The 24,150-nt window shown below is 39.9% G+C and overlaps 1 protein-coding gene across 4 annotated transcripts in view; it reads left to right on the plus strand.

The window, feature by feature from the left end:
• The window catches only part of hhat (hedgehog acyltransferase), a 129,491-nt gene that overhangs the window by 49,656 nt on the left and 55,685 nt on the right, over nucleotides 1-24,150 (plus strand). For all 4 annotated transcript variants that reach the window (XR_010805312.1, XM_066696454.1, XM_066696456.1 and 1 more), the window contains exons 10-11: nucleotides 11,890-12,091; nucleotides 13,762-13,906. Coding sequence is in view for 3 of the 4 variants with exons in the window: in XM_066696454.1 (XP_066552551.1) it covers nucleotides 11,890-12,091; nucleotides 13,762-13,906 (347 nt within the window). In the remaining variant the exon portion in view is untranslated. The remainder of the gene's footprint in view (nucleotides 1-11,889; nucleotides 12,092-13,761; nucleotides 13,907-24,150) is intronic.

Genomic DNA, 24,150 nt, shown 5'->3' on the forward strand with positions numbered 1-24,150 from the left:
TTTCCTCAGTCTTTGTGCGTGCGCGCGTGCGCGCGCGTGTGTGTGTGTGTGTGTGTGTGTGTGTGTGTGTGTGTGTTTGTTTACTTAGAAATGGAAGTAGAAGTCTAGTGTTTCCAGTCTTTAATGTGTTCTGAATGTACAAATCTTTGAGGACCTCTTCTTAATCTTGAATAACAGTTTTCAAATCCAAAACAGGATAGAATGAATTGAAATTCTCTTACTTAATATATTGGTAAATGGAAGCTCAGTGAAATAAAACAAAAAATGCCACCACATCCAGTATTTTGTACTTATTCACTGTATTTTGTTTCTCAGATTTAAAAGTCAATTTACACTCTTATGTTAAAAGGCATCACATTCACTTCCACAACATTAAAAGCTGATGTTTGCATTGTACTAGAGAACATAGTAAACGAACATGCTTCAAGCACAGGATTTGATAGAAGATCATTCATGTTTAATGCTTAGGTTTTGAGAGTGTTTTATTTTATTTATTTTTTCCAAAAGAATCATTCATTTCCCCCTTTTTTCTTATGACAGTAGCATTATATCAGCACTCAATATTATCAAGGGTTTTGTCTCTCCTTCAGGTTTGTGTTATGGTTAACCCTGCTTTTTGTGTTGCCCACAGTTCTGCAGTTCTGCAGTTCGGTAAAAATAAAAATTCCTCAGTCTTGATGCAGCTGAAAATCTTTTATTCAGCATGTCTGAAGTGCTACCCCACATGATCTCCAAGAGAGCACAATCTGGGCTTTTGTTAAAAAATATTGCTGGACAGACTGTCTGATAGGTAATCAATGAATTAGTCAGACATAAATAAATTGCATTTCAGGTGTGACAGTTAGTACTTTGTTGCCAAGTTCAGAGCTGATGCTCCAGTTTAAGACAAGATCCTCATGAATGTGGAGAGTAAACGACTGTTGGGGACCTTGTGTGTGCGGGTTGTTTAACCCATAATTTTGGGTTTAATATTATTCAATTTATTTCCTTATTTCCTTATCCAGAGTGACTTACAATGTTAGATTCACTCCACTTACAATATATCAAAGTATATTACATATAATTACCCATTATACAACTGGGGTTTTGCTGGAGCAATCTACAGTACCTAGCTCAAGGGCAGTGTCACCTGGGATTGAACCCACAACCCTGTGCTCAGGAGTCCAGAGCCCTGACTGCATTCCACACTGCTGGACTATGTAAAAATTTTACTACAGCTTTGAAAAAGCAAATTGTAACATCTGATGCTTTAAAATTCCCTAGCTTCTATGTGTTTACATGTTTAATTAACTGAGTTTCCTCAGACCAGTTCTGGAGATGTTATGTGAATTCCAGACACAGAAAAATGTGCAGTCCTGCTTCTTCTAAAGATAGGCTCTCATCCACATCTGTCTGCTGGCCAGTTCCCCCACTCTACTTCCATGACAATGGTCTAGACATAGTCCAGTATAGCAGATCTCAGTGTGTCTGTGCCTGCTTCACCTTGCGTTGGGCATTGTCGCACACTTTGCTATAACATTCAGTATTTCAAACCAAATTTTCTCATTTTAATATGGCAGGGTGCTGTAAAGGGGCAGCATTCAAATGTATTGATCTGCGGGCCCCGGCACAGCTAATTAGTTCTTTTGTTTACATCATTAGGGCCTTGTTATTATGCAACTGTTTATGCATGCACTTTTGAAACAAAAGAGAGAGAGCTGTTGTTGAGCTCCAGAGAGCTCAGGGGCTGAGAGGGATGATTATTACTGATGGGAGGGATGTTCCCCATCCAAACAACGGCCATTATTAACACATGCCTGACAATTGTCTTTGATGTGCTTATTTACACTGAAGATAATTTTATTAATTTTAAGGACACAGCATTTGGGGCTTTATATTGCAGACGTATAATGAAAATACTACTAATTAGCTGTGTTTTGTCTTTATTGTGCTCTTTTTAGTACATTAAGCCAGTGCTTCTCAAATTGTTTAGATCTCATGACTCTTGCGGCAGACCACACAATAAACTGCATAATTTAACATAAATAACAATTTGAGAAGAAATAACAAAAATCACTATCAAGAATAACTATCTTTGTATGTTTTGATGTGATAGAATAATTATAGTTTATTTTCATCTTTCCCATTTGATACCCATTTATCAAGAGAAGGATGTGTTATTTTATTTTAACATTATAGCAAAGTGGAATCTGGGCCGTGGTTTAGTGCTATAAGATAATTTACATTTTAAATATAATACATTGATTCTCTAGAAAGATTAATAAGTATAGTTTTGTTGTAGGTATTACTGCATTGATCACCAAATAAGTTTCAACTAATGAGTGTGAATACTTTTGACTTCACTTTAATGTACATATATTTATACTTTTTCCCCACTGTCTACATAGTACAAAAAATACAATTTTGGGTTGATGGTAACAGGACAAAAAATATGGTTTTAGAATTCCAGATGTGTTATTAAGTGCAACTTGCATCTAATACATCGGCAAAGACACAAACAAATAATAACACAAGAATAGAAAACTACATTAGAGGGGGGTTGTCGACTCGGCATGATGCTTCCTGCGTCAATGACTGTCAAACTGGGAAAAACAAATTTCGGAAACACTTGCTGGTCCTTTAAATGCCAGGTTTATCGGCTTTTTCACATGAGAAAAGTCCTCGGGATTGCTTTCAATGTAAACAGAAAATAATGTTTAAAGGGTTTGTCCTCTGGGTAAATGTCAGTGATGTTTTGTTCTGTGTATAGTTCCAGCTAATAAACATCCATTATTTTTACTGCCGGAGAGAGGAAATGGAGGTAGTAAAGTGTGTAGTAGAGGGTAGGAAACTGGCTCATGGCCCACTTCTGGTTTCCGTGTAAAAAAAAAAAAAGCTACACTCACAGGCGTTTGAGGCGGGGGAGCTGGGAGGGGGGTGCGCCAGCTGTATGCCGCAATCAGTTGGGGAATTTTCTGCCAAAAACTGACAGTCCATTAGGTCAAATACAGCTTTTATAAGGAATAATTTCATGCAAAAAAATTGGTAGCGCACCATATCAAAGCTCTGCCCATTCAAGGTCCACCCATGGCAACGTTAATGCTGATGTCTTCATCTCGTTTGGTCATTTGATGGTGTATCTAGATGTATTTATGAATAAAGGCATTATATGTATATCTTTAAAAACACAAATCTACACCTCTGGTCTAAGCTCCTTTTTATTTGAACATTTAAAATAATGGAAGTTGACAGGAGAGGACTCTTGCATTGTGGTTACCTCTGTAGATGACGCTATTGGAGTCAATCTGCTTTAATTCTGTGTTGTCGCGTTGCGGATATCAAAAAATAATCCCTCTTCACTCAGATGTAGTATTTTATTTATGCTGTGTTACATACAATATGTACACAGCTGCTGTGGAGAATGAGTCCTTTCATGTGTTTCATTAAAGGTAAACCCAGGGCCTTTTATAAAATAGCTGGTGATCCAAAGTGTTTCCAGGTTTGCGTGGTTTGACAATAAGATGAAATCCCTATGATAGAAAGCTCAAGCAGAATGCATTTTATTACAGCCTAGGCTACTAAAGATTCCCCGAGTGTCTTAACTGAGTGAGAACATATGTAGGCCATGCAAAAGTATTAAACATCTTAATCTCTCTGTTGCACTCCATGGTTTTAATAGTTTAACCTGTAGTCTCATAGATATTATTATTATTAATTTCTTAGCAGACACCCTTGTCCAGGGTGACTTACAAAATATAAGAGCAATACAAAGTGCAATAATACAGTGCATAATACATTTTACAAATTCCAATTTACACAAGTGTATATGAGATATACAGTAAACCATATATGATGTCTTACATCCTGGATTGTAAAAGCTGACCAGATGTTAGGTCACAGTCAAGGGCCAGGGGAAAGGGAGCATAGGGGAAATCAAAATAAACAATACGAGTACTAGTAAAGCAATGCAAGAGTATGACAAAAAGTGCAATCTTACAGGAGAGTAAATGACTAAATTACAAGTAGAGTCTGAAAAGATGTGTCTTGAGTAAGCGCCGGAAGGAAGTCAGAGATTCTGCTGTTTTGACAGTGGGAAGGTCATTCCACCACTTAGGGGCCAGGGATGAGAAGGAGCGCCTCTGGAGGAAGGAGAGTGGAGAGGAGAGTGGCGAGTTCTGGCACCAGAAGACCACAGTGGTCTGGAGGGGATGTATGGGGAGACTAGGCACTGAAGGTAGCTTGGTGCAGTGTGGTCGAGACAGCGGTAGGTGAGGGTCAATGTTTTGAACTGAATGCGTGCCGGTATCGAGAGCCAGTGGAGGGAGCGGAGCAGTGGAGCAGGGTGTGCAAATCGGGGCAGAGAGATTACCAGATGAGTTCTGGATGAGCTGGAGCGGGCGGGTAGTAGTTGCAGGCAGGCTGGCTAGGAGGGAGTTGCAGTAGTCCAGGCGGGAGAGGACCAATGTCTGGATGAGCAGTCGAGTAGTTGGTGAGGAAGGGTCGGATTCGGCTTATGTTGCTCAGGAAGAATCTGCAGGTACGTGTATGCGTGGTGATGTGCTGGGTATAGGAGAGCGCAGGATCGAGGGTGACTCCTAAGTTTTTAGCAGAAGAAGAAGGAGAGAGTGTGGTGGATTCCAAGGGGATCGAGATGGAGAGATCAGTAGAAGGTGAGGAAGATGGAGGGAAAAACAGGAGATCCGATTTGGAGAGGTTGAGCTTGAGGTGGTGCAAGTACATCCAGCTGGAGATAGCAGACAAACAGGAAGAGATAAAAGAGATAAAGATAAAAGTCATGGTGATGATATATAGATATTGTAGTACCTATTTCTCATATGACATTAATATGATTTGTAATGATTTTTTTTTTCAAGATGTCTGTCTGTATCTACTTGGCAGAATGAGTAAAGATGCCAAAACACAATAAAATCGGATCTCGCGCCAACCTGTGCCCATTTAATGACATTTCCCTCAAATCTACAGAATGTATGCAACCAGAAGGGACTGGGCTTTGAAATAAGCACACTGTAAGGGCATGAAATATTCACATCTTCCAATGATTAAAAAGTGAAGTACTAACATAATAGTTGAAAGGATTATCTTGATAAATGTGGCACTAAAATGATTCCCTGCTGTTTGCGCCACAGAGGTTTATTTGGTGAGAAACATTGTATTGTCTTTCTAGGCCAAGCTAAGGTTTAACTGATAAGTTTCAATCATTTAAACATTCCTCGGCTGGAAAGCAGCGCCTTTTCGAATTCAAAGGCGCTGTAGAAGTCGCATGTATGTAACTCAAACAAAGACGGGTCTCTCAATATAACCTAATTACCTGCTCGAGGATGTCTTCTTCAGAGTCACAGATCAGGGTTATGAAAGGGATTTGTTTCGAACGCTTTGACACTGTTCATTAGTTTGTAATCATCTCTTTGTGCTAGTGATCAAAAGGCTCCACTTTACATGTTAGATGGCATTCACTCCACAAAGCTCATCCATAAATTATGACACATATTAGTGTATTCAAATTCAGGGGTCTCACGCATTGAACTCCACTGACCGAAAAACATAGCACATCACGTACAAATTCAGCCATTTTCTGTTTTTTTCACCACACATTTTGTGTTTGCCTGATTTCTCTGAATAGTTTATATGTATTTCTCAAGTGTTTTATTATCCATACTTAAGGCAGTCAAATAATCACAGTCAGTTTTCTGATTGCAATTTTAAATTTGTTTGGCTTTTTTCACCCACTCAAGATTCTTGCCGTGTTGTTCACTTGGTGCTATTTCTCAGACACTTTACTTGTATCTCGCCTGTTTATTTTAATATGACTGGGCCCTTCATGAACTTGTGAGCCTGTGCATACGATTATGAAATCCATTTAAACAATGAGTAAGTTTCCAAAAAAATTATAATAAGTGGTAGCTTCTCATTTGAATTCAGTGTCAGTAACTCACTGCAGAATGACTAAACCTTGTAGATGTCTCAGCTCTTATACATATTCTAAACCTGACAAGAAATAAGATGCCTTTCACTTTCTGTCAGGGATTTTACAATATTTGCAAACCTTTTGGAAAAAAAAAATATTTTAATCTACTAATAAATATTGTGTTTAGTATTCTTTGCACAGCCCATGACCCAGCCAATAGTGCTTTCCTGGCTTTAGGATGAAGGAATATATGAAGGATATGAATATGAAGGAATTTTTATAACCTGTCTTTCCCATCTAATTTTGTCTTCCTTATTGGTAGTGGTTATTTAGTGTTATTACTGTGTTATTACAAACATTTTAAAGTTAGACTGGGGTGAAATAAGGTGAGGAACTCTGCATGTGCTCCCAAATGTTGTGAGCAATAACGAATGCATTCCACATGGAAAAGGCAGTGAATGTGTTCTGTAAAATCATGATGCAATGCTTGATTGTTTAATATTTTTTCAGCATCCGTTATGGTCAGCCTTCAAGAGATCATAGATTTGTGAGAATTGATGTGATGAGCCCTGCTACTTTTTTTTTGACAGGAGATATAGTTTAAGAAATGATGCTTGACAAACAAGAATCTATACAGAAATGTCTTTAATATGTTATATGTAATTAAAGTTTTGAAGGCCAAAAAGAGATTCTACAGATCTGTTTTGTTGCAAAGACATGGACTGAATTTGAACACGCATATATATATATACAGTGAGGGAAAAAAGTATTTGATCCCCTGCTGATTTTGTACATTTGCCCACTGACAAAGAAATGATCAGTCTATAATTTTAATGGTAGGTGTATTTTAACAGTGAGAGACAGAATAACAAAAAAATCCAGAAAAACGCATTTCAAAAAAGTTATACATTGATTTGCATGTTAATGAGGGAAATAAGTATTTGACCCCTTCGACTTAGTACTTGGTGGCAAAACCCTTGTTGGCAATCACAGAGGTCAGACGTTTCTTGTAGTTGGCCACCAGGTTTGCACACATCTCAGGAGGGATTTTGTCCCACTCCTCTTTGCAGATCCTCTCCAAGTCATGAAGGTTTCGAGGCTGACGTTTGTCAACTCGAACCTTCAGCTCCCTCCACAGATTTTCTATGGGATTAAGGTCTAGAGACTGGCTAGGCCACTCCAGGACCTTAATGTGCTTCTTCTTGAGTCACTCCTTTGTTGCCTTGGCTGTGTGTTTCAGGTCATTGTCATGCTGGATTACCCATCCACGACCCATTTTCAATGCCCTGGCTGAGGGAAGGAGGTTCTCACCCAAGATTTGACGAAACATGACCCTGTCTATCGTCCCTTTGATGCGGTGCAGTTGTCCTGTCCCCTTAGCAGAAATACACCCCCATGTTTGACAGTGGGGATGGTGTTCTTGGGGTTATAGGCAGCATTCCTCCTCCTCCAAACACGGCGAGCTGAGTTGATGCCAAAGAGCTCGATTTTGGTCTCATCTGACCACCACACTTTCACCCAGTTCTCCTCTGAATCATTCAGATGTTCATTGGCAAACTTCAGACGGGCCTGTACATGTGCTTTCTTGAGCAGGGGGACCTTGCGGGCGCTGCAGGATTTCAGTCCTTCACGGTGTAATGTGTTACCAATTGTTTTCATTGTGACTATGGTCCCAGCTGCCTTGAGATCATTAACAAGATCCTCCCGTGTAGTTCTGGGCTGATTCCTCACCTTTCTCATGATCATTGAAACTCCATGAGGTAAGATTTTGCATGGAGCCCCAAAGAGAGGGAGACTGACAGTTATTTTGTGTTTCTTCCATTTGCGACTAATCGCACCAACTGTTGTCACCTTCTCACCAAGCTGCTTGGCGATGGTCTTGTAGCCCATTCCAGCCTTGTGTAGGTCTACAATCTTGTCCCTGACATCCTTGGACAGCTCTTTGGTCTTGGCCATGGTGGAGAGTTTGGAATCTGATTGATTGATTGCTTCTGTGGACAGGTGTCTTTTATACAGGTAACGAGCTGAGATTAGGAGCACTCCCTTTAAGAGACTGCTCCTAATCTCAGCTCGTTACCTGTATAAAAGACACATGGGAGCCAGAAATCTTGCTGATTGATAGGGGATCAAATACTTATTTCCCTCATTAACATGCAAATCAATGTATAACTTTTTTGAAATGCGTTTTTCTGGATTTTTTTGTTGTTGTCTCTCACTGTTAAAATACACCTACCATTAAAATTATAGACTGATCATTTCTTTGTCAGTGGGCAAACATACAAAATCAGCAGGGGATCAAATACTTTTTTCCCCTCACTGTATATATATATATGTATATACACTCACCTAAAGGATTATTAGGAACACCTGTTCAATTTCTCATTAATGCAATTATCTAACCAACCAATCACATGGCAGTTGCTTCAATGCATTTAGGGGTGTGGTCCTGGTCAAGACAATCTCCTGAACTCCAAACTGAATGTCTGAATGGGAAAGAAAGGTGATTTAAGCAATTTTGAGCGTGGCATGGTTGTTGGTTCCAGACGGGCCGGTCTGAGTATTTCACAATCTGCTCAGTTACTGGGATTTTCACGCACAACCATTTTTAGGGTTTACAAAGAATGGTGTGAAAAGGGAATAACATCCAGTATGCGGCAGTCCTGTGGGCGAAAATGCCTTGTTGATGCTAGAGGTCAGAGGAGAATGGGCCGACTGATTCAAGCTGATAGAAGAGCAACTTTGACTGAAATAACCACTCGTTACAACCGAGGTATGCAGCAAAGCATTTGTGAAGCCACAACACGTACAACCTTGAGGCGGATGGGCTACAACAGCAGAAGACCCCACCGGTTACCACTCATCTCCACTACAAATAGGAAAAAGAGGCTACAATTTGCACAAGCTCACCAAAATTGGACAGTTGAAGACTGGAAAAATGTTGCCTGGTCTGATGAGTCTCGATTTCTGTTGAGACATTCAGATGGTAGAGTCAGCATTTGGCGTAAACAGAATGAGAACATGGATCCATCATGCCTTGTTACCACTGTGCAGGCTGGTGGTGGTGGTGTAATGGTGTGGGGGATGTTTTCTTGGCACACTTTAGGCCCCTTAGTGCCAATTGGGCATCGTTTAAATGCCACGGCCTACCTGAGCATTGTTTCTGACAATGTCCATCCCTTTATGACCACCATGTACCCATCCTCTGATGGCTACTTCCAGCAGGATAATGAACCATGTCACAAAGGTCGAATCATTTCAAATTGGTTTCTTGAACATGACAATGAGTTCACTGTACTAAACTGGCCCCCACAGTCACCAGATCTCAACCCAATAGAGCATCTTTGGGATGTGGTGGAACGGGAGCTTCGTGCCCTGGATGTGCATCCCACAAATCTCCATCAACTGCAAGATGCTATCCTATCAATATGGGCCAACATTTCTAAAGAATGCTTTCAGCCCCTTGTTGAATCAATGCCACGTAGAATTAAGGCAGTTCTGAAGGCGAAAGGGGGTCAAACACAGTATTATTATGGTGTTCCTAATAATCCTTTAGGTGAGTGTATATAGAAAGAGGGAGACATTAATTTCAGCAAGTTTTCTGTATGTCATTTTGAGAACAAAGATGTGAAAGTGTTTTTTCCTGTTTCCTGCATGGGGGTCTTAATTTATTTAAACCCAGTTAAAACTATAAAAAAAGCTTTACAAGGATTGCGTGAGAGCCTCCCAAACTGATATCACTGTCCTTGGTTCGTATTTTGCATGCTGTGCGCTTCAGTAGCGACTTGCACGTTGTGGCAGATAATGACATCTGACAGCCCGTTGTGTAACCATGGCACCCTAAAGAGAAGAACATTACCTCTCTATGAAAAGTTATTCTTTGTTCTATGAAAGATGAATTGGAAAGAGCGCTCGGAAATGGTTTTCTTCATTAAACAATGATTGTTTTGTTGTTTATTGTCTTTTCTTGAAATAGCTAGCATGGTTGATTTCCCTTGGAATAAGAAAGCTAGACTTCTGATAAACAACCCCAAAAGACAGGAGAAGAAGTGAATGACAGAATAATAAAAGTAAAATGGGAAAGAAACCAAAAGAGGCAACAGTGCCTGAATATCTCATGTCCCAAAGCATATGATTTAGAGGAAAGCTAGAGGTACATTTGGTCTTTTTTTTCAGCTTTCGAAGTTAATCACTGCAGCAAGTCAGTCTGTACCAGTGCCGCCGGGGGTTGTGAATGAAAGATTTTGACAATCCTTTGGAGACCTTGAGAAAATTGCTTAGACAGCCCAGATTCTTAAAAATACATATACATTATTTTTATATATATATATATTTTTTTTATTCTTGTTTTTTCCCCTTCCTTTATTGTACAATGTGATTAATTCCAAACAAATGTAATTATTTGTTTGCAAATGTTTATAAATATTGGCGTGGCAATTTGTAGGACCAAGCATCCAGGGTTTCCTCAATTTGTTGTGCAACAGCAACCCCTGGTTCTTGTTTTGCGTCTGTGTGAGCTCTGCAGCATTTCCAAAAGGAGCTACATTTGTCCTCCATCCAAGCATTTCGCTCAGCTGTTAGCACTGAGCATTTGTAGTGTACAATTAACTGATGACCTGACAGTGAATGTGTATATGTTAGCTTCATCATTCTCATGAGGGTATGAGGGTTTTAGAAATAAACACAATGAAAATGAAATTAATTGGGCGGGGAAATAAATTGGAGATTTATTTGATTTTCTTTCAAATACATATTTATTTATCCTTCGACTTTGAATCAAATTGTATATGGTATTATTGTAGCATACAACCAATTACATGTTGCAGACATATTTTAAAACTGCAGATGTGTCGAACAGAAAAGACACACCAGTAAATGGCAATCTAGAGTTTCCTCAAGTGTTTGAGAATGTAAAGGCATCTGTAGTGCCCTTGTTTTGCAGAGTCTACAGCAACAGATTACTTTTAATGTATTTCTTTTTAAGCCGGCAAACATTCTTAAGCATGACTTGAAAATGTTTGATGTGTGGAGAAACTTTGGTCTGACCAGATGAAAGGCAATTGTGCTTCATTATTACACCCCCCCAATCCAGCCAGGCTAGTTGGTTTTCAGGGGCTTGCAATCTATGATGTACTAAACTAAGGTCAATGCTGCTATGAAACTGACTGGAAGAAGACTTCAGTATTTTGTTAAGTGGATGCAAAAGATAAGTTACTGAAACAAATAACTGTGAATTGAAAATACATAAATAAGACGCAGGGGATTATTTTTGGTGGAAGTCTGCAGACCAGTGTTCTACTTCTAAACATTGTACTGTATAAAATCTCAGACTGCAAGCTTATAAACCAGTCTGTTTGGCCAGTGCTCTTCAACTGCACATCTTAGGAGAAATTGGGAACCGTATTTGTGAGCTACAGTATTTCAATTGCTTCTTACTGTATTTAAGGAACTCTAAAAACGTAATTATAAAAATAACCGGCTTTAAGAGTCCATCCCTCGAAATGTATCACACTGTGTATTATTGACAAGGTTGTCATTCTCATGTTCCTGAAGTCATTATGCAATCTTTAAACTTGGGCTCCACAGACATTTATTGGCCATCAGTGTTATGGATGCTGAAGATAAGAGCGGTAATGAAAACCGTGTGGCAATGGCTCACTTTTCACACACAAACTGCTGTGTTGTTTTTGTCTGCTGCTGTGGTGCTGCAGGAGAGATGGTGATGGTTGGCTGGGTCTTCTGGGCTTTAACGGCAATAAAAGCTGCATGGTTTTAAATGGAATCCAGATCTGTACTACAATGCAATATCTTTAGTCTGGAATTATTATGTGTTTAAATCAGTCAGATCAGCGCTGTCTGGTTTCATTCAGCTTGTAAGCAGTTTAGCATGGTAACTGTCTGTATCTTCTCATATTGACAGAAATTGACTGAACCAAGCTTAACAGTGGTGACTTCTTCTCCCTTACGTCTTGTGTCTGTTGTTGCAGGTATATCTACCTACCCCTTGGAGGTTCTCACCATGGCTTACTGCGTAAGGTAGTGTCCACCGCACTGGCCTTTGGGTTTGTCTCCTTCTGGCACGGAGGCCATGACTACTTAATGGGCTGGGCCGTTTTAAACTGGATGGGGATCATGGCAGAAAATGGAGTTAAGACAATCCTGTCCATCCCCCTTGTTTTCAACTTCACTGTAAGTTTGATTTGATTTCTCACCACCTCTGCTTCCTGTCTGAAACAAAGTAGGAGATAAAGTCCAGTTGTAGTCCAATGTTTTCACACCCAACATATGAAACATTATTTGAGAGAGAGAAAGAGAGAGAGAAAAATATATTTAATAATGTTGTGTATTACATGAAAAACATATGGACAGATTTTCACATGAGGCCTAATATTCCTGAAACAAACTCACAGTTCACAGAAATATATAGAGACTGTCCCTCAGTCTAGGCCTAATGCTCATCTTAAGCTTTATCAGGCTTTATAAGTTCAAGCTTTATGATATGTGTAGGTATTTACAGTATGCTATGCTATGGCAGTGTGACTGTGCAATTTGAAAATGTAATCTCCACTAAATTTCTAAGAGCTACTATGTTGCAGAGTTTCATACTCGAGGGGGAAATAAAGGGAAAGTTCTCGGATGCATTTTAAAATTAAGCCAGTTTTAGAAATCATGTAGAGAGCGTTGCAACAGTCTACCTGGTCATGCATGCCTTGTCTCTAGTTTTCTCTCCTCGTATTCGATGCCACCAAAAGTTCATTTGATTTCCAATGAATAATTTGTCCACTTACAAGTGTGGATCCCTGGCAGTTGGGAAAGCTGGCCTGTATATGTGTGTGCGTGTGTGTGCCGCAGCCAGAGTGATTAATGGTGTGTTGTAGAGGCTTTCATGGGTCTACACCTCCTTTCACTGCAGGCTGCTCACCAAGAACTTGCTGAGATTGAGTGACCAAAGGACTCTCTGGAGCCACCAACTCCAACGTTTCATATTAAATTCAAATGGATAGAGGAAATTTGACATGTGTAGGGAACAAGTTCTCTGTAGAAGAGCGTGTTATTTTGATGCAGAAGAATCGGTCCATTCCCCTCCTTTAAAGTAGTAAAGATTAATAAATTGTGGCTCCCCCACTGCAGCGCCACTGTTTGTATATATAAATAAACTGTCTTTTAGTGCTTGTAAACATGAATGAAAAGAAAAAAAAGGTGTATAGTTGCTTATAACTTATATAAACTTATATTTGGTGTATAAATATGTATACATGCACTTGTATTTACTGGTAGGGTGTTTATGGTTATGGTTATAAAGAACTAGATGTTAGGTTGCGATTCAGTCCTGGATACTACCCAAAGGGACAGGGTCTTATTTTGTTACATGAGACCTCGGTGTAACGTATCTTTGTATAACAAAGCTGCCTTTTGGCCACTGTGTGCTGTCACTCAAGCAGTTTTCCCCTCCTGGTATAAAGATTGGCACATAGTGACCCAGCCTCATTTTGCTCGAAGCCGAGAAGTGCCCATTGCAAACCTTGAAGCCTTTGGCTAGAATCCTTTTTCTCGGATAACTGGGGTTACATTACCAACCTAACGTTGACTTTTGAGTCAAGAATACTACCAAAGTGGGAGAGGTGGCCATATAACCAAGCTGTTGCAAGAGAGGCCAACAGCGGACTGGTGTGGAAGCTTGCCGAGAGGCCTAAGCCTGTTAGGATTTAATAAGGAAACCAAACTACAATATATAACAACCCTGTATTAATTTGCCTCCTATCCTCTGTACTGAGTTACAGTTAACAAGTTGAGGTTGTCTCCTGCTTTTTTGTCCTATTTGTGCATAAAATCTGACTCTTCCTCTCCTTCCACTGTAGGAGCGCTGCTTCTCTGCACCAATGAGGCGAAGAGGTCAGGCCTTCCTGTCTGCCTTCTGCACGGCTTCACTCATACTGTCCAACCTTGTGTTTCTCGGTGGGAATCATGTGGCCCGCATATTCTGGACGCGGATTTTTGTTCAAGGTATGTGCTTTGATTGACAGCTCACATACACCAGCTGGCCTCCCTTGATAACATGAGCACCGGGAGAAGCTCATGTATCAGGACACTGGCTTAATCATGATCGTCTCTCTGACTTTTTAACCCAATGCACGTGATAAAGGTCCCCTCGGAAAAAAGTGCCCATCTTGTGCAAAGATAAAGCCCTGAAAATTGCCAATGAAAAGCATTGGTTCAGGTTAACTTGTTGAATCCTCTTTTTAACCTCTGTACTACCAGCTACGTTAGATAACAGAGCAGTCTGTGGTACCAGTAGAGATGCATAGACGTATATATCCTTCAAAATGGGCATCCGTTTCCTATCTCACCTGAGCCCTCCATTACAGTGCACAACTCCAATACAGTTCTCTTAAAAAATCTAAAATTCAGTCGTCTCTGTTCTGTACTATAAGGTTTTAAATTAAATACTGAATTCTTAGCTGACATTCATTGGACATTCATAATTGTGTTCTAGGGGTTCTCCAGCTCTTATCTCCCATTTCACTGAAATTTGCATTTCTCTGCATCTTATCTGTTCCTTTCTTTAAGAAGGAGAGAACCAGCGTAATTCTCAGTCGTTCTCTAAATGACCATAATTGTTTTTTTTTTCCTTCTCCTTCTTGTAATGTGTTAAGCTTCTGGGTTACATAATTGATTTGGAAATCACCGGTCATATTGTATTACTTTCAGTCTGTTCATATTGTGTATTTATCATTACTCATATGTCCAAACATGTTGTGTTGTACAGTGCAATTTAGGTATTTTTCTTTTTCTTTGTTTCTACACTCACCTAAAGGATTATTAGGAACACCTGTTCAATTTCTCATTAATGCAATTATCTAACCAACCAATCACATGGCAGTTGCTTCAATGCATTTAGGGGTGTGGTCCTGGTCAAGACAATCTCCTGAACTCCAAACTGAATGTCTGAATGGGAAAGAAAGGTGATTTAAGCAATTTTGAGCGTGGCATGGTTGTTGGTGCCAGACGGGCCTGTCTGAGTATTTCACAATCTGCTCAGTTACTGGGATTTTCACGCACAACCATTTCTAGGGTTTACAAAGAATGGTGTGAAAAGGGAAAAACATCCAGTATGCAGCAGTCCTGTGGGCGAAAATGCCTTGTTGATGCTAGTGGTCAGAGGAGAATGGGCCGACTGATTCAAGCTGATAGAAGAGCAACTTTGACTGAAATAACCACTCGTTACAACCGAGGTATGCAGCAAAGCATTTGTGAAGCCACAACACGTACAACCTTGAGGCGGATGGGCTACAACAGCAGAAGACCCCACCGGGTACCACTCATCTCCACTACAAATAGGAAAAAGAGGCTACAATTTGCACAAGCTCACCAAAATTGGACAGTTGAAGACTGGAAAAATGTTGCCTGGTCTGATGAGTCTCGATTTCTGTTGAGACATTCAGATGGTAGAGTCAGAATTTGGCGTAAACAGAATGAGAACATGGATCCATCATGCCTTGTTACCACTGTGCAGGCTGGTGGTGGTGGTGTAATGGTGTGGGGGATGTTTTGGGCATCGTTTAAATGCCACGGCCTACCTGAGCATTGTTTCTGACCATGTCCATCCCTTTATGACCACCATGTACCCATCCTCTGATGGCTACTTCCAGCAGGATAATGCACCATGTCACAAAGGTCGAATCATTTCAAATTGGTTTCTTGAACATGACAATGAGTTCACTGTACTAAACTGGCCCCCACAGTCACCAGATCTCAACCCAATAGAGCATCTTTGGGATGTGGTGGAACGGGAGCTTCGTGCCCTGGATGTGCATCCCACAAATCTCCATCAACTGCAAGATGCTATCCTATCAATATGGGCCAACATTTCTAAAGAATGCTTTTAGCACCTTGTTGAATCAATGCCACGTAGAATTAAGGCAGTTCTGAAGGCGAAAGGGGGTCAAACACAGTATTAGTATGGTGTTCCTAATAATCCTTTAGGTGAGTGTACATTGTAATGCTGAGTGTCACAGATTGTGATGTACAAATTCATAATGTCCTGATATTTGGTGCTGCTACCTTGCACAAGGACTTTCCATTTAATGTGGATTTATTTTCAGTTATTGCCACACGAGTCCACTCCTTAGAAATGTAGTAACAGTTCGCTGACAGTATATTTATGCTTAAATCGCTTATGTTTAGTCACCTTAAGTATCGTTGCAATTAAGCATTTCTTAAGCAGGCTTAAAATAATTTGCTAAATAAAATAAAATAAACAGCTGCATGGTATCATGCATTTGCCATTGCCTTTGTCTTCCTGCTGCCACTGTTCAGCTGTAGATCAAGTAAACATTAAATAATTGGGTGAGCACTGTGTATGGGCTTTGCCTGTTTTCTGCAGCCTTTTTATTTTTTGCCTCTACCAGGCCTCCCAGCCGCAGCTTTACTGCCTGCAGTTGTAATCCTGTTCAGCATGCTTATATCTTTATGACAAGCATGGATTTAATATTTTATCACGTAGAAGCAGACAGAGATGAGGATGATGTGGGAAGCATTGTGTGAATCAATTAAAGTGCCCCACACCCCCTCCACGTCTTGTTCCCTCCCTGCTCCCTCAACCTCCTCCCTCACTCTCTTCGGACATCAAGCAAGGCACAGCGGCACCAGTTCAATCAGCCTTTGTTCTTGGCAGCTCTGTGTGCTCCAGACGGATTGAAAATAACCTCTTCTTAAGCTCCTCGTTGGGTTCTGCAGATATGTCTGAATGCAGTGGGCTCCGAGTGCCTTCATTTCAGGTTGGGGTTACACAGCCCTGCAACAGTTCCATATATCATGAGCACGCGGTCTGGACTTGCTTACCCTACTTTCCCAGAATTGTGGGTTAATCCGTCTTGGTTGGAGAACAGAATAGGCAAACCCCTTGGGTGTGAGAGCAAACTGCATGTGGATTTTTTTCCCGCTTGAGAAAAGAATAGCAGACATTGATTATTTAAATCTTTACAACCAATTTTTTTTTTTTCTTTTTTGTAATGCCAAGGTCACAGTGCTATTATACACTATAATGCATACTCTTTGTTTGATTCTGTTATATTATTTCTGCAAAGATGAATTTACTATACTAACTAATAAACTGGTAATCTTGATTCCTGAAGTATATATGAGGACACTAAATCACATTGCGCAGTACTCCAAAGACCATTGCTGAAGTTGTGAAGCCTGTGCAACACTGTTTTGCTTCCCTCTCTCTATATAGTCAGCTCTTTCAGGTCTTCTTTGGATGGAAGAATTAGTTCAAATGAACATATGACTAATTTGAACTAAAAACTTAAATTATAAAATTAAAAAAGAACATATAATCATCTTCTCTAAGCTTCCCTAAATTGGGAATGGATCCTTTATTTTTCAGCCAGCTGCTACAAATAACTTGTAATTTCTCTGTTTCTTTGGGTTCAGTATACAGAGGCTTTCTGTGCTGTCAAAAAGTAATGGCAAGGTCACTGGCATTACCTTTAAAATGATGCTCTGTGATTTTTAAATTTTCGTTGTTTCCATTGGCCTTGGCAGGCTAAAATCCTGTTAATGTATAGGCTGGATTATAGGACACAAAATACATTGTCAAGAACTGATATAGTGTTTTATCAAGGGGGCCCAAACTCTCCCCTTTGTTTTCACTGTGTTCCACCATGTCTCTGAAAGCTTTTTAGAAAGGCAAACATTACATTTCTTTCCTTTACTGAATGTCAAGGGGTTTCACACTGTGCAATGGTAACTACCTAAGTGTGTCAATAATTAAAGATCTACTGGCCGGTATTTCTTAAACAATCTTAATATAGTAACAGTACCACTTTATTTCCATAACACAAGGATTAGTTACCATCGGTTTGCTTTATCTTGGTCGGGAGCTCAACTTTTAAGAAACTCCTAATATTGTAAGAAAGCTAAATTTGAAGAAATCCAAGCACACATGATCCTAAAAATAAAACGGAAACAGTGTTGTGAGTCTCCGCATTGTTGTTGTTAATTAAATAATGCTCCGTAGATCTCCGTAGATCACAAAGAGGAAGCTGGCAGAGGATAGCAATGTATTGCAGGTATCTGGTGCTTTCCTAGGTGAAGAGGCATAATTATGATTTGTAATTGTGTTTTATAATGCCGTAAGTCCTGTATTTTTATGCTGAGATGCTGTGACGTGTCTCTACAGTCCTGCTGACTAAGAAGCAAAGCAATGATGAAGGATGACTAATGCAAGAAAGTAGGGCTGTTTTTGAAACAATTAGACGTCCTGTCAGATATGTGGACACTACAGTGGGGTGAAGTGGTGTTTCTTTGCATAGATGTGCAAAGTATTCTGCATTGTGGCTTTGCTTTAGTGGCAATATTAAGGTTCTTTAATGCATTTGCTGGTTTTATTGAAGTGTTGCTGCTTGATGTGCTTCACTTAATTATCCCTGCCTGTGAAATCCAAACCTGTCACTGACATCACTTTCAACAAGGTTTTAGCAGTGTCTGTTCCTTTTTTTGCCTTTGTTTGAATGTTTCCTTCCCATTCCTTTTCCCTTTCCTATTGTCGTTTCACATCTGTTAATAATGGCGAAGATCGTGTAATTAACATCATTCTGAGGTTTTAATTTGTGGTATGATTATTATGCACAAGCCCCCTGATGACTTTAAATTGCTGGGTGCTGCACCTGCTTTGTTCCGTTACTGTGTTTACTGGAAACATGATTAGCGTTAGTTTTTGAAAAGCAAACTACTGCTGTAAAACGATGCATGCACCGAGTATGTGTTTAACACAGGGATTTTGTATGAATAATTCCTGGAGGTGTGTGATTGCAATCAAATGTAACTTCTAAGTCTCTGTTAGAAGTTCAACAGCAGTTAGTCTGCAGGGAAAGGCACAAATCTCACACTTGGAGGGAGAAATCATACACAGCAAGAAGTTGAGAAGTTATCATTTAAGTTAAGCTTTATTGTCTTAACTTTGTGCTCATTAGTTTTTAATAATCACAGATCACCAAGCTCTGTGGTCATAATGGTCATTATTGGTTGACTATGAGCAAACCATAATCTTTCTTCCAAAGTCCTCAGCCTGGAAAATGACACCTTTCAAGGTAGAAAGATGAAGAATTCTGTAAAGGACCAAACGCAAGGAACTTGCTTTAAAGGGATCTGTGTGCCAGATTTTGGATTATATAACAGTGGATATAGCTTCATTGGAGACCCCAGGAAAGGAGCTTTCACCACTTTAAACATGACTGAGTGATGAACATGTCACCATGATGTGGAGAATGAGATGGTGCCAATGGGGCCATGGTACACTTCGCGTCTCAGTAATAATTTGGGAGGTTTGCAAATCTGGAAGCTTAGAACTTATTCTCTACTCTTCCAGATAGCCACAGTACTGAACTTATTTCCAGTGAGTTAAATACATTATGTTGCCCTGCATTTGAATGACTGGTGCATTGCTAGTCTCTTTTTTTTTGGGGGGGGGGAAACAAATTCTCTTTTGAAAGGCTTCAAAGCATGTTTCTATAGTTTTTAATACTTTTTATGTTGTATCTTTTGAAAGGCTTCAAAGCATGTTTCTATAGTTTTTAATACTTTTTATGTTGTATAATTACTAAAACTCATTATGCAGTGTCTGCTTTGTTTATATGATGTCATACTGTCTGTTTATACTTGAGTGCATTATACTGTGTGTGTCCACGCACATTATACCATGTGGATAATAACTATTGCTAGCCCTTGGGGAACAATTTTTCAGCTTCTTGAACTGGGCTTGCTAGCACAGTGGCTGGTGCACTCTACAATTCTGGGCTCACCTCATTTAAGTGATAGATAACTTCCTCAAAGCAAAGGAATACTCTTTAGGGTCTCTGACTGACATGGATTAGAATGCTGATTCCTGAGAGTGGGAATCAAGTCTCCTAATGAACAAAGAGCTTCTGTGAATGTCAGCAACGTTAGGTTAGTGAAATCCTAGTTTTCCAATAATAACTGAGAACCTAACCATCAGTGCCAGCTCATGTCTGTAGTAATAACTTAGTAAATGAACCTTAGTGCTAGCTCACTTCTGTAATAATAACCAAGTAACTGAACCTCAGTGATGGGGAAACGCCTTAATGATAACTGAGGAACTGAGCACAAATATTCGAGTGGTGAAAATCATAGAATAATACAGTATTAATAAATACAGACCGAAATGTATACAGTAATGTATACAACAGAGTAAAAACTGTTCAGCCGAACGTGTCAGAACAAGTAATCTGCTCACCTGGGAGTTGTAGAGCTGGTAGGCTAAACTGCAACCTGATCAAATTCAAATCTGCAAGCAATAATACAGTAATATAAAGTAGTTCTAGACACCTCAGGAAGGGGCAACGGCCAGCTTCCACCGCAGCTGTAGAGAGGAGATAGCACACAGTACAATCTCTTTATTTGTGCACAGAAAACTGCTCTCTGAGTCACAGGTCATACCTGCACAACCTTCTCCCATGGATATGAGCTGTTATTTCTATGTGAATTAGAGAGGAGGAAGGACTGAATCAGATTTTCATCAAATATTTGTCTGTATTTATCTTCATCCATTTTGCCCTCAGCTCACAAACTTCCTGGTCCATGCTGATGCAAACATCCCCATAGCATGATGTTACCACCACCCATGCCTCACAATACGGATGGTATTACCTGGCTGAAGTGTGGATTTGTTCTTTACATCTACTTGTTTGAAAGGCAGTTCTGATGTGCTTCTCTGAGAGGGAGGGAGGTTCAGCTGGCTCAACAGATGTAGTATTAATTAAGAGATGCCTTCAGCCTGGATGTACTGTGATTCTCATAGGCTGGGCATGAATCTCGTCAAACACATGCTAGAGCATGTCAATCAACATTTTGCAAGTCATGTAATAGCTTTACACCCCACAGAAGAATTATCCTCAAGCAAAGACCTACACAGCTGGGCTTAGTCGGGGCCAACATTATAATCAAGCGACTTCCCTGCCCACTCAGGTTAAGTGACTGTGTGTGGCTGAAAGGGGACACACCAAATACAAAGTGTTATTATTATTTTTTTTTGTTTGTTTGTTTTAACTGGTCAGTGTGTAACATTTTTTTGGCAAGAGTCACAAATAATTTTGACAAAGAGTGGGGATATGATTTCATTCTGTCCAGTTATCGAATGTGTAGCCTAATGGACGCATATGTTTGAATCCGTTCTTGGTAGTTCTAGTTCCAAGTGGCTGATCTGCATTGCTGAGATGTGCCTTGTTTGAGTGGGAGACATCTGCTGTGGTCCTGTGACAGACCTCCTTCATGCTTTCGATGGAAGTTGGATTTGTCCAATTAGTCCCTTGAGTAGCATTCTAATTAATCACAGGGAATTTGTATGGGATTCAGATTAAGACAGAATCTGGGTAAAGTGGACATTCAGATACAAAAAGTATATGCCTAAACTGTGTAATAAGTAATGTGCAACTTGAGTAACTGTTAAACTTACTTCTGAGGACAATTTAGCAGTATGAGATATATTTTTATAAGAAAAAATAATTTTGTAGCCGCACTCTCACTTATTCGTATTTTTAGACCAGACTTTTGTATAATAAAAAAAAATGTTTTATTGAATCAATAAAACATTTTTTTTTGTATTATACAAAAGTCTGGCTACAAAATACATTTTTCTTTATATATTTTTGCCTTATTTTGGCCAGCACCTCATGGGAATGAAGACGCTGTAGTGCATGGATGCTTTCAACTTACATTCATACATATATACACTCACCTAAAGGATTATTAGGAACACCTGTTCAATTTCTCATTAATGCAATTATCTAACCAACCAATCACATGGCAGTTGCTTCAATGCATTTAGGGGTGTGGTCCTGGTCAAGACAATCTCCTGAACTCCAAACTGAATGTCTGAATGGGAAAGAAAGGTGATTTAAGCAATTTTGAGCGTGGCATGGTTGTTGGTGCCAGACGGGCCGGTCTGAGTATTTCACAATCTGCTCAGTTACTGGGATTTTTACGTACAACCATTTCTAGGGTTTCCAAAGAATGGTGTGAAAAGGGAAAAACATCCAGTATGCGGCAGTCCTGTGGGCGAAAATGCCTTGTTGATGCTAGAGGTCAGAGGAGAATGGGCCGACTGATTCAAGCTGATAGAAGAGCAACTTTGACTGAAATAACCACTCGTTACAACCGAGGTATGCAGCAAAGCATTTGTGAAGCCATAACACGTACAACCTTGAGGCGGATGGGCTACAACAGCAGAAGACCCCACCGGGTACCACTCATCTCCACTACAAATAGGAAAAAGAGGCTTCAATTTGCACAAGCTCACCAAAATTGGACAGTTGAAGACTGGAAAAATGTTGCCTGGTCTGATGAGTCTCGATTTCTGTTGAGACATTCAGATGGTAGAGTCAGAATTTGGCGTAAACAGAATGAGAACATGGATCCATCATGCCTTGTTACCACTGTGCAGGCTGGTGGTGGTGGTGTAATGGTGTGGGGGATGTTTTCTTGGCACACTTTAGGCCCCTTAGTGCCAATTGGGCATCGTTTAAATGCCACGGCCTACCTGAGCATTGTTTCTGACCATGTCCATCCCTTTATGACCACCATGTACCCATCCTCTGATGGCTACTTCCAGCAGGATAATGCACCATGTCACAAAGGTCGAATCATTTTCAATTGGTTTCTTGAACATGACAGTGAGTTCACTGTACTAAACTGGCCCCCACAGTCACCAGATCTCAACCTAATAGAGCATCTTTGGGATGTGGTGGAACGGGAGCTTCGTGCCCTGGATGTGCATCCCACAAATCTCCATCAACTGCAAGATGCTATCCTATCAATATGGGCCAACATTTCTAAAGAATGCTTTCAGCACCTTGTTGAATCAATGCCACGTAGAATTAAGGCAGTTCTGAAGGCGAAAGGGGGTCAAACACAGTATTAGTATGGTGTTCCTAATAATCCTTTAGGTGAGTGTATATATTCACATAAGGACATTGGGTGTTGCATAAATGAAATAAGTATCAAAAGAATTTTGAAAAACAACTTTGTAATGTATTTGTTTGTATGCTGCTTTTTAAATGGGAATAGGTATATACTCCAAATGTGATCATACAGCATAAATTTAGATTTTGCCATACTATGCTGACGCAGTCACTAATTGTGTCTTACTATAAACATCTTCTCTATAACAGTCATCAGACATAATCACTTTCTTTGTGCCCACATTTGTATGCATTACATTTATTTGGCAAGTCATGTTCAATAACAGTTTACTTACAAGGTCTTCTCAAAATGTGAGTATGGCATTTGCTGTAAAATTCTCCTGAAACCTGTCCAGCAAAAAAAAATATATATATATATATATATATTATATTATATATATAACCCCCACTATTTTAGGTGTCACGGTTGCCTCGTGAGAGGACCATAAAGCTAATAGAGAAAGGACCCAAGTGCAGAGCTACTACACTGAGCGGACAGAAACCAAGGAGAATCCAATAGCGAGGTCGAGGTCACAGGCAAAAGGTCGAAGTCCAGGAGGTCAATAGAAACAGGTACAGGACAAGGGGCTAAGGAGAACAAGGAACCAGGAGAAACAGGTAGAGCTGACAACACTTTGCCCAGAGTGAGGGCAGTGAGGGGTTTATAAAGGAGAGCAGAAACTTAGAAGACAAGAGCAGGACCAATGAGAACAAAGGACAGAAGCAGAAGTGCACAAGGGTGAGGAGGAATGTTAATTGATAGAATTAATAAAGGAAAGCAGTGAAGGGAGCTGGAAAAGGCAAGAGAACATTGGCGGCCTCTAGTGGAGGAAGAGGGTCAGGGCTAGGGAACTGTGACATTAGGTCTTTCTTATAGAAGCGCACACAATTTATACTGTACTATGGTTGCATTTTTTGCCTATTGGTATGTTTAGATATGTCAGGATTTAATTTCAAATTCTGTGGTGCAGTTTTTGGCAACAGATGATAAATAAATAAATCAGTATTCATTAAAGTATTTTAATCAATCTGTTTTAGAAAAATAAATATTAGGATTTGGGTTTCCAATTTGAATTCCTTCTGAAGGGCTGTGTCATCGTGTTACACAATGTGCATCACCTTGCTTTCACTTTTGTGCTCATAGGTTATCTGCTTGGAACTGGTACTTTTCCATAGCCTTCCAATTTCATTTTGCTGAAATGGGAAAGGAATGAATATGAACACTTTGTAAATGTTTTGTGACATTTGAAGAGTGTTGGGTGTATGTCA

The sequence above is a fragment of the Amia ocellicauda genome, chromosome 23 (genome assembly GCF_036373705.1).
Source record: "Amia ocellicauda isolate fAmiCal2 chromosome 23, fAmiCal2.hap1, whole genome shotgun sequence".
Taxonomy (NCBI): domain Eukaryota; kingdom Metazoa; phylum Chordata; class Actinopteri; order Amiiformes; family Amiidae; genus Amia; species Amia ocellicauda.